Here is a 16,187-nt window from a genome sequence, read left to right on the forward strand (position 1 = left end):
CATCCTCCGGATGGTTATTTTTCTGTTTTTCCCTAATACAATCTGAACGCTGCCTTTCACACTGCTGATGGATCCAGCGTGGGTCGGCGCTGCCGGGGCGTTTCAAACCCTCTTCTAGCCTGGACACAACCAGCCTGGTTAGCTCTGCACCAGCGGGGCAAGGCTTGCCCTGTATTTCATCAGAAAGCTGCACATTTTGAAACTTGACATCCCCTCCACCATCGATAAGTCTGGTGTTGACCCAGTTGTGTTATTGCCTATTATTTGCCTGATTTATCTTGAATTAAAAGCAGCGATGGGCATCCCAGATTTCCTTCTGAGCAGCTTTACTGGGTCTTGGTTTGCATCGTGATCTCTATTTGTGATGCAGCTCCCCTTCCTTGACCTTGACCTCCTGGGAAGAGCATGTTATTCCTGGGTTTGGTGGCCTCGGGGGAAGGCAAAGCCCAAAGCAGGGTTCTGCAGGACTTGCGCAGCAGCACGGACAGCTGTGGAGGAAGGTCCTCTCCCTGCACATGTGACACCATCTGTCTCATCACCTCCTGGGAACAGCCGTCCTGCCACTGCCACCCCATCTCAGGGAGGGAAACTCTTCTCCAGGCTCATTCCCAGGCTCCTGAAGGTCATTGCTCCCTTCCAGCTCCCTACCAGGATTAGATACGGAGAAAGTATGAGGAGAAAAAGTCCAACTTGGGCAGGAGAGGAGCCTTCTATCTGGATTCAAACCTCCCTGAAATCAGGAGGAGGCTTCTTGTGTGCTTCAGAAGAGTTTGGATGAAACCCACACTCCTGTAGAACAAGAACACCAGGTTTTTTTTCTTTTTTTTTTTTTCTTTGAGATTTTCTGTCATTGATGAGGGTTCTGTGGTGTGTGCTTTGGTGTGGCACTGATACCCTGCCTTATTTCATCTGCCTACAGGATGCCTCCAGAAGGTGACTGTTGGTCAATAGGATTTCTGCAGGCTCTGGAAATCAGGTGTTTGAATGTTTTCCTCAATAGACAACCAGTAATGTAGAGAGAGTCACATAATGCCTTGATTTGGTGCACTCAGAGGGGCTGAGTGCCCTGAGGGCACTCATAGACCTTGAAGGCTATGATGAGCCTTACCTGGGGCCTCTCCCACCCCTGCCCCAGTCTCCTGGTTGGACCTGGGATCTACCCTGAAGCCTCATCTCTGTTCGTGTCTCCTGGAAGGACCTTGAACTTATGTTGCAGCCTTTCCAGTCCTGTCTCTGGCCCCATCTCCTGTTCCTCCTGACACTGGCTAGACCTGGACCTGCTTCCATCGCTTGCTGTGGCCGTTGGTGGTTGCTGTGAGCAGCACCCTGCTCTGCCCAGAGAAACTGGTGCCCAGTGACAGGACAAGGGGCCATGGGCACGAACTGAAACATGGGAAGTTCCATCTGAATATGAGGAAAAACTTCTTTCCTGTGAGGGTGCCAGAGCACTGGCACAGGCTGCCCAGGGAGGTTGTGGAGTCTCCTTCTCTGGAGATATTCAAAACCCACCTCGACGCAACACTGTGCAAGGTGCTGTAGGTGAACCTGCTTTGGCAGGGGGTTGGACTAGATGATCTCCAGAGGTCCCTTCCAACCCCAACCAGTCTGTGATTCCGCGAAACTGGTCCTACCCCGTTTTCAGGGAGGACAACGGAGGGAGATGCTAAAGCAACATGGGGTAGAGATGGAGCAAAACCACCTCCTTCGCAGCCCTACCCAGCGCGTCCACCCCCAGGGTCCCAGGCGGGTGGGCGGTGGTCACCCCCGACCGAGGGCCCGGCAGCGCAGGCAGCGGTACCGCGCGGGGCCCCCGTTCTCCACACGCTCCTCCGCGGACCCTCGGCACAAGGGTGGGTTTGGGGTGGTGGGGCCGGGCGCTCGCTCCAGCGCAGCCCCTCTGGGCATCGCCCCCAGCCCCGCGGCTGCGCACGCCCCGGGGACGGCGGGTCACCGCGGCGGAGCAGCTGGGGAGCCGCGGAGTGACGGGGCGCTGGAGGAGCCGGGCGGAGGCTTCCGCCGGCGCGGAGAGCCGCGGAGAAAGGGGTGGGGGACGCGGTGCTGTATCGCGCTGCGGAGCTTCCCGGCAGCGCGCGGGTCTTACGCGGCCGCGGATGGACTATAGGGGGGAAATAGAGGAAGGGCGGGGCTGTGCACTGCGCGGCGCTGCGCGGGGGGGGGGGGCGCCCTTCCGCGCGGGCTTGCGCGGACGGGTGACGCCACAATGGGCGCCCCGCCCCGCCGCGCCGCCCCACGTGCGCGCCGCCCCGCCGCGGCAGTGCGCAGCCGGCGGCCCCGCAGGCAGGTGGGAGCGCGGCGGGCGGCAGGGCCCCCGCCCCGCCCGGCCCCCGCCCGGCCCCGGCCCCGGCCCCGGCCCCGGCCCGCCGCCATGGGCGCCCGCCCCCGCCGGCCGCCGCCGGCCACCCGCCCCGCAGCGTGAGGCAGCGTGAGACAGCGCGGCTGGAGGGGCAGCGCCTCGCCCGCAGCCCCGCTGCGCGGCGGCCCCGGCTCCGGCCCCGGCTGCCACCATGGGGGCCGCCGCGGTGTGCCGGAGAGCCGCCGCGGTGTGCCGGAGGGCCGCCGCGTTCGCCGGCTTCCTCACGGTGAGTCTCTGTGTGTCTGTGTGTGTGTGTGTGTGTGTGTGTGTGCGGGGCGGAGGGGGGATGCCGGTCCGTCCCTGTGCGCTCCGCGGGTGCGGCGGTGCCGCCCGCGCAAGATCCGCGTGTCCGCGGAGGGGGGGTGGGGATGTGCTGCAGTGCGGGGCTGCCCGCCCGCCCCTCCTGCCTGGGGGGGGGAGGCAGGCAGGCAGGCAGGGGCGTGTTTTGGGGGGTTGTGCCTGTATTTGGGTGTCCTGCTGTCCCCCTCCGCGGCGCCGGGGGGTGTGCGGTGCTCCCCTGTGCCTGCCCCGGGGGGTGCTGCCCGTCCCAGCCCCTGCGCCCCAAACCCTGGCAGCGGACACCGGCTGGGTGCGGTATCCCCTGCTCCATCCTCACCGTCCCCATTTGACTGCAGGCGGGCAAAGGGCGGCATCCTGCCCGGAGCCTTCATTCAGGGCTGTGCCGCACCTCGAGGGCTGAGCGGATCCTTGCTTCGCCCCCGTGCCCTGCACCCAGAGCTCAGCACAGGGCTGGGATCTGTCCCTCCATCCATCTGTCCCTCCATCCATCTGTCCCCCACAGCTGCTTTTCTTGCCACCCTTTGCACAGGCAGCCAAACTCACCACCGCCGATTGCAGGCTTAACACAGAAATGTTTTCAGGCGGGTTCACCTCCAGGTTTCCCTTCTCAGGTAGGGCCCTTCCCAGTCAGCACATTAGGGTTACATCCTGCCTTTTTGGGGGAGAGACGGTAATTTGGTGTGTCAGGCACCCGCCGCAGCTGCTGCGGCTGAGTTGTGTAACCGAGGAGTGCACTTGCTCTTGAACTCAAGGTGGATCTTAGCGAGCTGGTGCTGGCTCGACAGGAATCTGAGTACACAAAAAATAATCTAAAGCTGGGAGAGCATTAGCCAGGAAACTGCCTCGTTGCTTTGAAGGCGAAGGGTAACTTTGTGCACGGTGCTGGCTGGGTGCTCCCGAGCGCTGGTTTCCCACTGGGAGAGGCGAGTGCTGCTGCACGTCTGGAAGATGAGATGCTGATGGGGAGCTTGAGATACGGAGCTCCGGCTGGGATCCTGGAGGTCAGTTGGGAATGGTGGGTGTAGAGGGAAGAGGAGGGGGAGAAAGAGTGACCTAAAGGTGTAGGGAAATACAACAGCAATTTTGCAAAATGAAGCGGAGACTCTGAGCAGACGCACACGTATGTTGCTTGTGTGTGCGTGTACTCAAACCTCTGCGTGAGCTGATGGTGCGAGCAAACGAGCCGTAAGACAAAATTCCCCTTTGCCTGTGAGCGGGCAGGGTGCTCCCTCGGCCGCGGGCTGGGGTTTCTTCATCTGACATCTTCATCTTCAAAATTTTGGGCGACTCCCTTTGGCCCCACAAGGAGTTAATGTCTCTCCAGCGCGATGGAGGTGCGTTCAAATCAATAGTTGTTGGGTCTTTCACTGGTGTGACAAACCTTGATCTGCCCGGCTGGTTGGTGTGTGAGCGATAGCCGCTTGGCAGCGGCTGTTTAAGGCTGGTGTTGGTCATGGTTTCCCTTGCTTGACGCGGGCTTTGGAAACCCACCAGCTACTGCAAGGTAGTTTCCACCATCACCCCGATGCCCTCACCTCGAACCAGCGTAATGTCACCTTGCTTCGGACTCGGGGCTTTCGGGAGCCTGGGGGTTTGCATCTGCTTAGGGCAGACCCGTGGCTGCCGGGGGTGCTTGCGAGCTCTGGTTGGCGCTGGCTGTGGGGATCGCTGCTGGGTTTTCCTTCGTGGGGACCAGATGTGCCGGTCGGAGCTGCTGTTTTGGCACACTCGGCTGCTTGCGTTTCGCTCTCGAGACGTAGTGAAGGAACTGCTGAGCGGGGTGAGCCCCGGACTCTCGGTTTCGCAAACCCCGAACCAGCTGAAATAGCTGGTCACGTTGCAAGAGGCAGAAACTTGCTTTGCTCGATACCCTCCTTGCAGGCAGCTTTTTCGGAGTCAGTAACTTGATCCTTTTTCCAGTGAACAGGGCAGGAGATGGGCTCCTCCCGGTTGCAAAGTTACCGTAAAACTTCCAGACCAGTTTATTTGCCTTTCTGGGTTTGTTTTTTATTTTTTTTTTTTTCCTTAAATGTTGCAAGCTGTTTCCCGGTGCTGGTTGGCAGAGCGTGCAGCTGGCCTTTGGGAGGGGCACCGGGCTGTGCAGCCCGTCGCCGACCTGTGCCAAGGCACCGCTGTGGAGCCAGCTGCCTTTTCTACCAAATTCTGCTGATTTTGCTCAGAAACGGTTCTCAGGGTATCAATTTAGCACTGTTGGTCCCTGCTCGCTTATAGCTCTCTGCCTCTGCTCCTGCTCTTCTCTACTGGGGTCAAGGATATCAGGACAAATTTCTTGGATATCAGGAAAAATTCCTTCACCGAAAGGGTTGTCAGGCATTGGAACAGGCTGCCCAGGGAAGTGGTGGAGTCACCATCCCTGCAGGTATTTAAAAGCCGTGTAGATGTGGTGCTTAGGGACTTGGTTTAGTGGTGGACTTGGTAGCGTTAGGTTAATGGTTGGACTCAATGATCTTAAAGGCCCTTTCCAACCAAAACTACTCTATGATTCTAAGTGCCCTGTGTTCAGATGGGTTTTGTCTTTTTTTCTTATTTTTATTTAGATTTTTTTTTTAATTTTTATTTTTATTTTTTAGGTTTATCGCTGCCTCCCTGCAGCGCTGGCGATGAGGCATCGCTTAGCACAACCCAAGATGTTGGGTATCTGGAGGTGTCACCCTGTTTCAGGACACAAATACCTGTTGATCCACCAACTTCCTGCTGGCACGTGGACTCACTGGGCCACTGAGCAGATTTGGGTCCCGAATGAGGCATTGTATTCCCAGCCGCATGCCTGGGAAGCTTGTGGCCCCCTAAAAGCTATTTACTGTGCAAATTGCCGATCAGGTCTCTCCTGCAGCATGCAATTACCGAAGAGGGTGATGGAGGCATGGCGTAGATGTGACCATTGAGATGAAGTCATCATGCTGGGTGGTGGTAAGGTGGGTCATGCCCACATCAGCTGCAGGGTGCTGCTGGCTCAAGGGCTTGTTTGTGGCCGAGCACGAAGGTGCCCTTGTCTGAGCCATTTCCCCAACGTGAGGAGGTGAAAAGGGGAGCGTTCCCCAGCCTGATTTGCTTTCCTCGTAGCGTAAAACCTCCATGTGTTGGAGTAGGTGGAGGCGGCTGGGAATTGCCTTTGTCTGTGTGGTGCAGGGCGGCAATGCTGAGCTTTTTGGGATCCTGGCCACCCTGTCCCGCTTGAGCCTTTTGGGTTCAGCGTTGAGAGCTGCTTCTGCATCAGGCATGGAGAGTAGTGCCGAAATGGCTTGAAACAGAATCACAGAATCAACCAGGTTGGAAGAGACCTCAGGGATCATCGAGTCCAACCATTGCCCTGACACCACCCTGTCAACTAGACCATGACACTAAGTGCCATGTCCAGTCTTTTCTTAAACACATCCAGAGATGGTGACTCCACCACCTCCCTGGGCAGCCCATTCCAATGTCTAATGACCCTTTCTGAGAAGAAATGCTTCCTAATGTCCAACCTGAACCTCCCCTGGCAAAGCTTGAGGCTGTGTCCTCTTGTCCTATCGCTAGTTGCCTGGGAGAAGAGGCTGACTCCCACTTCACTACAACCTCCCTTCAGGTAGTTGTAGACTGCAATAAGGTCACCTCTGAGCCTCCTCTTCTCCAGGCTAAACAACCCCAGCTCCCTCAGCCGTTCCTCGTAGGTCAGACCCTCCAGACCCTTCACCAGTTTGGTCGCCCTCCTCTGGACTCGCTCCAACACCTCAACATCTTTCTTGAAGTGCGGGGCCCAGAACTGGACACAGTACTCAAGATGCGGCCTCACCAGTGCCGAGTAGAGAGGGACGATCACTTCCCTAGACCGGCTGGCTACACTATTCCTAATAGAGGCCAGGATGCCGTTGGCCTTCTTGGCCACCTGGGCACACTGCTGGCTCATGTTTAGCCGCCTGTCGATCAGCACCCCCAGGTCTCTTTCCACCGGTCCGCTTTCTAACCACTCTTCCCCCAGACTGTAGCGCTGCATGGGGTTGTTGTGGCCCAAGTGTAAGACCCGGCACTTGTTCTTGTTGAACCTCATGCCGTTGGTCTCGGCCCATCTATCTAACCTGTCCCGATCCCTCTGTAGGGCCTTCCTACCCTCCAGCAGATCGAACCAGATCCAACCAGATCTGCTCTCCAGGGTTCTCTTGCACCGATTCCTTCTGTGTTACCCTGTACGCTTCCGTTGGTATTGGAGCAATGAACTGAAATCCAGTGGCTGAGCAGAGCTCACTTCATTATTCTGTTGCTTTTGCCACTGACACTGGGTGTATCAGCCAGAAAGGTCTAGTTTTGCATGCTGCTGGGCAGTCATGAGGACATGGGACCAAACCAGCAGACAGCCCTTTTTGTTGAAGATGTCCTCCTGCTCCTGGCCTTCTGTTTCAGAGATCTGAGTGGTGCCAGCCACAGAACCTGAGCAGCTGGATGTTTTAGGGACCAGAAACACCAATCTGAATAAACAGCGGATGCTCGACGCTGCTTAGCCTTCCCCCACTGGGACTTGCTGTTGTCCCTAAGCTTGGAAGTGCGTGTGCAGCTGAAGATCTGGAGATGTTCAAAAGCATCAGTGCTGCTTTGCTTGAGACAGGGTTTTTAAAAAACCCCAAAACCAGCCAACCAAACCTGATGCTGTTATGATAGTGCAGGTCCCACTGGCTTTAGTTACGTGGATGAGTGATGGAAAGACGCTGGAAATGGGAAGAAAAGGGAGAGCAGGATGGCACCCGTGGCGTGTGCTTGTAGCTGGGTTGTCCATGGGTTTCCTGGGGTCTGGCTTGATGCAGAGGGAGAAATTGGGATCTGAGAGGGCAGCATGCAGCTCATCCCTGGCAAGGCAGGAGAGCCGCTGCCTGTCCTGCCTCTCCCAACGTTCAGTCCTGCTCCATGCCTGCACGGGGAGGAGGATGAGCAGCGCAGGTGACCCCCCACGCAACCTCGGGAGGCCGGATCCTGCTGTGTCTGGTTTGCTAATTCAGGGTTGCGTCATGAGGATTACGGGCGGCGGGTTTCCTTAGAGCCAACTCAGCGCTTCGTGAAATCGTGTCTTAAGGGAGGGGAAAAATGAAACGCATCCTGTAAGCCTTTACTGCCTGCCGGGGCAGCCCGGCTTTTTGTTTTAATTTGACGTGCCGTAATTAGCCTGCCCGCTGCAGGATCCTCGTCAGCTCCTGCGGGCTTGCCTGCTTCTGCCTGCTCTGTAATTGCTGCTTCAGGAAAATAAATAAATAAATAAAAAATTGAAGCGTTTTGTACAAATCCTGAGCCGTAAATTGTTTAGCAGGTGAAACAGCAATGTGCTGTGTGTTTCCAGGAAGCAAGAGACTGCACCAAAAATGACGCGGCGCGGCGTGTGGCTCTGCTGCGATGTGCCTTCTGCAGAGTCATGGTGTTGGGAGGCTTGTATTGTTTTTTTCCCTTTCCCTTCTGACTATATTCTTGCTGGCTGATAGCCCAGCATAGGCAGCAGAGCGAAAACGAGGGCTTGTATAACATAGCCAAGTGATTCATGTGCCTGGCTGTGCTGTTGAAAAGCGTCGGGGTCTCTGGTCTCTTTACCTTCAGTGTCGCAAAGCACCTTTGGAAAGTCAAAGTGATATTGGCTCCTTCCTCTCTCTCCCTCCTAACTCAGCCTGCGGCTGTTTGAAAAGGTGTTTGCTGTTGCTTTGCGTGCTGTATGAGGCTGTGTCAGCCTTTCTTTTGATAACGCCTTTTGTTCTCGGTGTCTTATCGCTGCTGGCATAACTGATGTTAAATCCTTGGACCAGAGGTCTTCTGGAGGAGGTGGAGATCCTGCTTGGTAGATGGGGCTTCTCTTGGTGATGAAGCAGCCTTGATGCAAAGGGATTAAGGGAATAAAGCCCTGGGATTGGAAACAGGTAAACAGATTTGTAGTCATCATCTGGCCAAGCCCAGCTGGGCGCAGTTCGGTGTCTAAAATCCAGAGATATTTTACCTGTATCTGATGCAATGAGGACCTGAGTTACAGCAGAGCTCCTCAAAGAGCTTAAAAATAGCATCGTGTTTTCTCTCCTGTTGCTAATGCATCTGGTTTAAAGCGGGTTCAGATGTGGTTGGAGGCTCAAAGCGGAACATCCCTTGTGGTCTCGCCAAACCCTGCTCTTGCACAGGGTCATAAACAGTCATGGAAGGGCAGAAGGGCTGAGGAACAGTCCGGTAACGCCTGCTAGCCCGGATTTCATCCTGGTTGCGTTATTTAGAAAGGTCACTATTTGAACAACTGCAGATTAATAAATACAGAGGAGAAAAGTTTTACAGGTCAGAGCTGCCACCTGTGTGTGTTTTTTGTCTTCTCGGCAAGCGCCTGGCTCATGCTGGAGCCTCTCAGCCCTGAAATGCAAAGCTGGTCTGAATTCTCCTGGGGTGGCCAGGTAGCCCGTCCTGCTGAAAGCCAATTAGCAGTATTTACCACCCTGGCAGGGTTGCAGTGTAAATGATGCTTAGTCTCACCGAGAAGCGTGGTGTCAAATTTAAGGAATTATGATCATAGCTGGCAGTGTGTCCGGAGGGCATGCTGCCATCTGCACCGGTTCTCTTCCACCCCGACCTCGCTGAGCTCCTTCCCCTGCGTGTAGAAACATCTCTGTGGTCCCATGGCTCAGGGATGTGCTTCATGATCCTGCAAGGGATCGCCAGCAGAGAGGGCTCCGGTCGCGTGCTGTTGTTAACTAACACCTCCCATCTGTCTTGCAGCTGCTTGTGCTCCTTGGCACTGCTGACGGTCAGTCGAAGCTGACCTCCGAGCAGAATGCCATCAGCCTCTCCCCTGGCAAGTACCACCACTTCGACCGTGCCACCAACAAAGAGCTGATCTGCGACAAATGTCCCGCAGGAACCTACGTGTCTAAACATTGTACGAAGAGTACCTTAAGAGAGTGCAGCCCTTGTCCAGATGGGACCTTTACTAAGCATGAGAACGGCATCGAGCGGTGCCACCCTTGTAGAAAACCCTGTGAACTGCCAATGATTGAGAAAACTCATTGTATTGCCTTGACTGACCGCGAGTGCACTTGCCTGTCTGGTACGTTTCAGATGAACGATACCTGCGTCCCTTACACGGTGTGCCCGGTCGGCTGGGGCGTCCGCAAGAAAGGAACCGAGACGGAAGACGTTAGGTGCAAACCGTGCCCTCGTGGTACCTTTTCTGATGTGCCTTCTAGTGTGATGAAGTGCAAAACATACACTGACTGCTTTGGGAAAAACATGGTGGTCATCAAGCCAGGGACGAAGGAGAGTGACAACGTCTGTGGTTCTCCAGCGTCTCTTCCAAATACATCTTTGACTTCGTCAAGCACCGAAGTGGATGAAGATCCCTATGAAGTTCCACCAACCACTCATCTTCCCAAAGGTAATGTCCACCACTGAAACACAGATGTGTTTTTGGTTGTGAGGTTGCGTTCCTGCCTTGGTCAAGGCTGTTAAAGGGCAGCCTGATCTAAAGTGTGGATGGTGCTTTTGCTTCGTGGCCAGAAGGCAGCTCCAGAGTGCATCAGGTTGCCCTCAGTTGTGTTAAACCATGTTTAATAACCTTTTCGCAGAGACCGCAGTCACGATTGGACTCCTGGCTGTCCTACTGTTTGGTTTGAAAGGACACCACGTTCCACAGCCTCTTTTCCCGTCTGTTGTGTTGTGCTGGCACAAGGCTTTGTGCATTTGTGGCAAACCTGAGCAGAGTGCAGCACGAAAACCTTGGCAGGAGGGGAGCTTTGCTCCACCAGACTGCTTCCCTGATGGATTCACTGCTTTCGTGCCTGTGCTTTCCCATCTGCATTTTCCCCTGTACTGAGCCAGCGTATTGGCTTGAATGGGATCCATTGTCAGAACAGCCCTCCAGGAGCCTAGGCTGTGGTGTGAATTTTTTCTTTAACCTCTAAGATTTCTACTAGTTATCACTGGTGGGGAGAACCAGATTGGATTCCCCATTCTCTCATTTAGTTGAAAATGATACATCATCGCAGTCTTTAGGGAGATGCTTTAGCCATGGCTGGCTGCAGTGGTGCTGTAGGACCCTGTTTGAGGTGGTGCTTAACACCTCTGGGAAGCAGCCTCCTTACAGTGTCTCAGATGGGGCATTTTAATTAAAAAATGCAGCTTTTGATGGTTTGAGCACCTGAGCTGGTAAATACAATAGCAGGGAACTGTTGACAGTGGTAGACTCCCAGTGCTTCTACTTTGTTAGATCTCAAAGATTGATATGATGTTGATGTGTCATTGGGAGAGGATGGGAGGGTGTTCTCTGAACTTTGAAATCAACTGTAGACAATTAGATGAAAGTTAAAGCATTTTCCATGTTTGTATCCTGGTGAGAGTGTTTGGGTAACCACGTCAGAGGCAAAAATCAGGTTACAGGTGGTTACACTCACTCTGTGGCTCAACTGGGATGAGACCTCATCTTCAAAAGCCGAGTTTCCAAAGTAAGCTCTAGTTTTTGCCACAAAAGCTCTTCCTCTTCTCACCAGGCTTTGGTCATGCAGGTGGCTGGGACCTGAAAGCTGTTGGTTGATAAGAGGACTGAATAAAGATGGAAAGTAGCCCTTAGGGGGAGGTTGAGTTGGTTCTGTTGCTTCAGAAACCTGTGTTGTAGTTGATGCGTCCACAGCTGCTTGCAGTGCTGATAAAAAAGTTTGTGCTTCCTTTACAAAACCCAGTAGAGAGATATTAAGCCTGCAAATTTGCATGTGTTTCTAGCCCAAATACCACATTTTCCACATTCGGAATGAAACCCATGTTCATAAACCTAAGAAGCCTCAAAGTTGCAGGTTTTCTGAGAAGTACTGATTGTGGGACAAACACAGATTGACAACGTGCCTTTAATTGCTTGGGTTTTTTTAAACAAACAGCCACTAGCTTTAGCCAACAAGGGTCAGTTTTATCTTGAACCTACCTCTGTAACTGTACCCATCTGTTCCCAGAGTCAAACCTCAACTTCACCTCTTCGCTTTCTCGCTGCCTGGCATTGGGTTTCTGTCTGCTGGCCAAGCAGATGCTCAGGCAGGTCTTAGACTGTGACATGATGCCGTATCGCATCTCCTGTGGCATGACACTGAACTCTCCTCTCCTTTCACAGGTTTGAACTCTTCGGTTCCCGATTTTGTCCCCTCTCCTGCGCCACGCACATCCAGTGGTGCGGCGGAGCCAGTGGGCTACTACAACAAAACCTCAGCCAACGAGACGGACGGTGCCGGCGGGACCCTTGTGGGCTCCGGCACTGCTGGCCAGGCACAGAGCTACCGGCACAAGCAGACCAGCCAAGCGCTGGAAGAGCAGTCGTCGCTGGAGATGACGGGGAGTGAGAAGTCCAGTGTCCCGTACAGGCCCCCACGGCGAGGTCCACAGAACGTCCACCAGCACTTTGACATCAATGAACACTTGCCGTGGATGATCGTCCTCTTCCTGCTGCTGGTCCTGGTGGTTATCGTTGTCTGCAGCGTCAGGAAGAGCTCACGGACTCTGAAGAAGGGACCCAGGCAAGATCCCAATGCCATTGTGGAAAAAGCTATTATGAAAAAGTCCACCACCCCCACGCAGAACAGGGAGAAGTGGATCTATTACTGCAACGGGCATGGTGAGCAGTAGCGGCTGGGGGCTGTGGGGGGTAGTGTCCTCTCCACTGTCCCGCACGATGCTTTGGCGGAGCCACCTCCACGTCCAGTGGACTGGTTGCTTTTCTGACCTGCTGGGTCTTATAGCGAGGACAAAGCCCCTATACTGGTTCCTCAGATGCTTCTTCATCCTTGGCTTCTTCCCCTTCCTGTTCTCATGGTGTGTCCCTGCTCCTGAAGGAAGGGTTAATGGAAGGAATGTCACCTGCTTGCCCCAGCTCCTCTCCTTCTCCTTCCTGCCCATCCTTGAGTAGAAGGATCTTGAATGAAGGCTCCTTTTTTTTCCCCCCCTTTCCACTTCTGTTTCACGCTCCTTATTTTCTCGGTGACTCAGGCATGGGTCTGGTTGTCTTTTTTGTCGTCTTTTTTCCCCTCACTCTGTCTGTTTCTGGAAGGCTGAGTCATCCTTTGCCTCTTGGCAGCGCCTCTATTTCAGGTTCTTAGCCCTAAATCCTGACTGCTGGCTTGTGTCCCCAGCCCTTTGCCCATGCTGGAGCCAGGGAGGTTGTCCTTAAAGGCTGTGTCGTGGAGATGTACAGCTCCATGAGTGTCGTGAGGTCTTCCTGGAGGCTCTACTTTGTATTGTTTTCTGTTCTTTTGGTGGATGACTTGCTGTCAGCTTTTTGATGAGACTTTAAAGATGACCTGTTGTGGTCATTAAATTGAAATTTGTAAAAATCAATGATAAATTGATGGTGTTATGAATGTGAGCACCAACCAGCCATGATCTCCCTAGTGGGATGCATGGTTCTTCCTCTGCAAACTATGGCGGCAATTTTGACCCCCCTTATCCTGTGCAGACAGCACTGACAAGTCCATACTTTGGGTTGAGGTTACTCAACCTTAAACATCTGTTCACAGTTAGCCTTTAGAAAAGCACATTTAACAAGGAGGACCAAACAAAGAATGGATTGAAAAAAGACTGGAAGGTTTAAGAGAGATCAGTCCTTGATGAAAGTCATCCTTGAGTGCTTAAGCACAAAGCAAAGAAGGCTTTGAGTAGGGCGTCTTCTGTCATGTACTCTCTTCTTCCTGCTGATTAATAGACCTACGCTTTGTTTGCCTTCATGAATGCATTTATAGAACCAGTAAGGTCTTGTTGGAATTAGTTTTGTACCTTCTCTTGTGTTTCCTTTTAACTCTCTTGAATTCTTGGGGTGCGGTGTCTTGAGCTTTTTTCCATTTGCGTTAACTTTTTCCAATAACCCCTGCACTCCCTTGCCCCTAAAATCTGTGGTACCCAAAGCGTGGTCCTTGAGGCTATGGTGAGTGATCTACAATGGGGTTGCAGAACTTTATTAGACATCCTTATTTGTGGGCACTACCAGAAATACTACATGGCTCTGGCCATGGTTCATTGGCCAAAAGTGGCTGGTTGTTAGTAACTTGTAGTGACTTTTTCCCCCAAGACCTTAATTAGCAGTTGGCTGAATTTCTGATTCTTTCCGTTTTTTCGAAGCAGCTCGGAGGAGGGGCCAAGTTTCTACAGGGCAGGGAGTGCTCGAGGGCAGGGATCAGACCGAGTCGCTTCGAGCGGGTGCAGCTCTGATTTCTATCCTGGTGTTTCAGACCCCATGCTGAAATGCCCGTGCTGCAGCTGGCCCTTCTCCTGGAGGCCACGTTAGGGCTGCCCTTGTGGGCAGTGCTGTGCGTTTGGTCACCAAGCATGATTCAGGTTAAAGAAACCGTGCAGGTAAGAGAAGGTGATACGTGGTGAGCATCGAGGTTATGTTAGCCCATTTATGTATAACCCCACCTCCCAGATCTTGTCATCCTTTGAGGGACGGCATCATTCATGGGCCATCCTGTGCTTCCCAAGATGAGTTGTTCTGGTCTACTCTGTTATCCTTTAACAGCTGAATTCAGCTAGTGCATCAAATTCACAAGATATTTGCTAAGTTTTTCCCTTGTGTTGGGAAATAAGCTAAATATAACAGCAAAAACCACACTTAGCTGATAAACTGGCCCAATATCTTATAAAGCTGCTCAGGTCTGGAAGTGAAGTGCCCCGTTACTCTGGGCTCCTGGCTGGGCGGTTTTGCACGTCCCTCCCAGTCGTTCTTGCAATAGTCACGCTGGTTCCATGCTGGCGTGGGTGGCTTCGTGACTTCCTCTTGCCACTGAATGTCCTCAGTTGAACTTTGTGCAATGAAGGCAGACAGGCAAAGCACAAACTAATTAGTGCTTTGTCTTGCTTTTAGCGCAGCTCTGGTGTTGCCTCAGTCGCGTTGTGTTAGCTGGAAGGGCCTTGCTCATTAGTTCTTACTTGGTGGTGGTTCTCTGTCATGTCAGATATGGAAATTTTTCTCCTCTGCAGTGGTGTATAAATCCCCCTTTGGTTTTCCTATTGAAATGTCTGGCTCTTAAGACTGTTTACTTGAAATGAGGGAAGATGTAGTGCCATAGAGGAGTTGAGGAATTCTATTTAATAACTGGCCGTACAGCCAAGATGTACTGCAGAGCTGCAGCACCATGGCTTAGCTTTCTACTGCTCCAGCAGTGTCTGTACCCAAATGATGCTTCATCCTGAAGCAGCGTTTCAGACAAGAGTGAATATAGCCAGGAACAAACTTCAGGCTGTTGCAGCGAGGAAATCTTTCCCCTCCCCTGCTCCTAGCACAGATCTGGCTGGTAGGCAGCCAGAGCAAAGCCTCCATAGATGTGAGTACCACAGCTGCTCCCCAGGTCTTCAGGTGCCAGCCTGGTTTGTGGTTGCACTAGGGGTGTGGAGGGCAAGCAATGAGGTTTAAATCATCTTCTGGGGCTAGGGGTGAAACCCGGGGGTCTGGTGCTGGCAGTGTGGCGACATCCATGTGACCTCCCCACCTATACGTTGGCTGGCCACGCCAACAAGGACTTGGGGCGTGTTTATTGCCGGGGCGAAGCCTGCGTACGTAGCTGTTGCGCACGGTCTTCCCCCGCTTCCTCCTGGTTTACCATCTCCTCCCTCCTAATCCTTTTAGTAAACAGCTTTAACCTTTGAAAGGGAAGACCGGTCTGACGTAGGCGCTGCAGCGTCTGCTCGGAGGAGCTGTGCTTGGGTGGCTGCCCTTGCACTGGCACCCTGGGCACCTCCCGTGATGCCGGATGGGAGCACAGCTGGCATCCAAGGCTTTGCCCATTTGGAGGAATTTATTATTGATTTTTATTACCTATTTCTTTAAGCCCATCAGTTCTGGGTGAAGCGTGGTCAGAGGTGGACCAGCACTGCTTAGTGCTGGAGCAAAGTCATCTCACTGTGGTCGCGCTTCTTCCCAAAAGAGGGGGATTTTGGGGTGGAAGCAGTGGCTCAAACTCTTGGCCTCGTTCCTGATGGCCCTTGATACACTGAATTGCTTAAATAGTTGAGATGCGTGTGCGATCCTGAGCAGTGGTTGTTGTCATGGGGCATTTAGCTCATCCTCATCTTCCTGTGAGCTGGTGTCTGTGCCCCGTGCTCTCTCTGGTCATAATACGTGCCTTAAATAACAGCCCAAACCTAAAAATAACAATAGCTTGGGAGGCTGGTGTTAAAACAAGATCCGTGTCCTTAACATGGACGTGTTCCAGCCAAGACATCAAATTCCGATGATTCTCACTGGATTAAATGGTTCAGAGGTCTGGGAAGAGCTTGCGATGACTAATGGCCTGAGTTAGCAGCTAGCCTACCTCCGTGTCTGTCCCTGTGTCCGTCCACACGTCAGGGGCTCTCCCCAAAGCCGCCAGGTCTTATCTGTGCAGGATCTTGAAGGTGGAGGCAGCATTAGCAGTGCAGCTGTGGTTGGAGAAGTTGGACCTCTTGCTGCTTCAGCTGGCTTTTAATTTCTAGCCCCGCAGATGGGAATCCAAAGGGGAAAATCAGTTTGCCGAAGATTTCCAAAGAAATTATCAGTGTGGTGCCT

General features: G+C 53.3%; 1 protein-coding gene across 3 annotated transcripts in view; it reads left to right on the plus strand.

Moving 5' to 3' along the window:
* The first annotated feature begins 2,500 nt into the window (after positions 1-2,500).
* Positions 2,501-16,187, plus strand: part of TNFRSF21 (TNF receptor superfamily member 21) — a 37,006-nt gene continuing 23,319 nt past the window's right edge. For 2 of the 3 annotated variants that reach the window (XM_068402844.1, XM_068402853.1), the window contains exons 1-3: positions 2,501-2,600; positions 9,398-10,052; positions 11,772-12,269. In XM_068402844.1, the coding sequence (XP_068258945.1) occupies positions 2,526-2,600; positions 9,398-10,052; positions 11,772-12,269 (1,228 nt within the window). In that variant the 5' untranslated portion in view covers positions 2,501-2,525. Of the gene's footprint in view, positions 2,601-5,570; positions 5,611-9,397; positions 10,053-11,771; positions 12,270-16,187 lie in introns of those variants that run through there. The other variant, XM_068402862.1, reaches the window with a different exon arrangement.

Source organism: Nyctibius grandis, chromosome 1 (genome assembly GCF_013368605.1).
Source record: "Nyctibius grandis isolate bNycGra1 chromosome 1, bNycGra1.pri, whole genome shotgun sequence".
NCBI classification, from domain to species: Eukaryota; Metazoa; Chordata; class Aves; order Nyctibiiformes; family Nyctibiidae; genus Nyctibius; species Nyctibius grandis.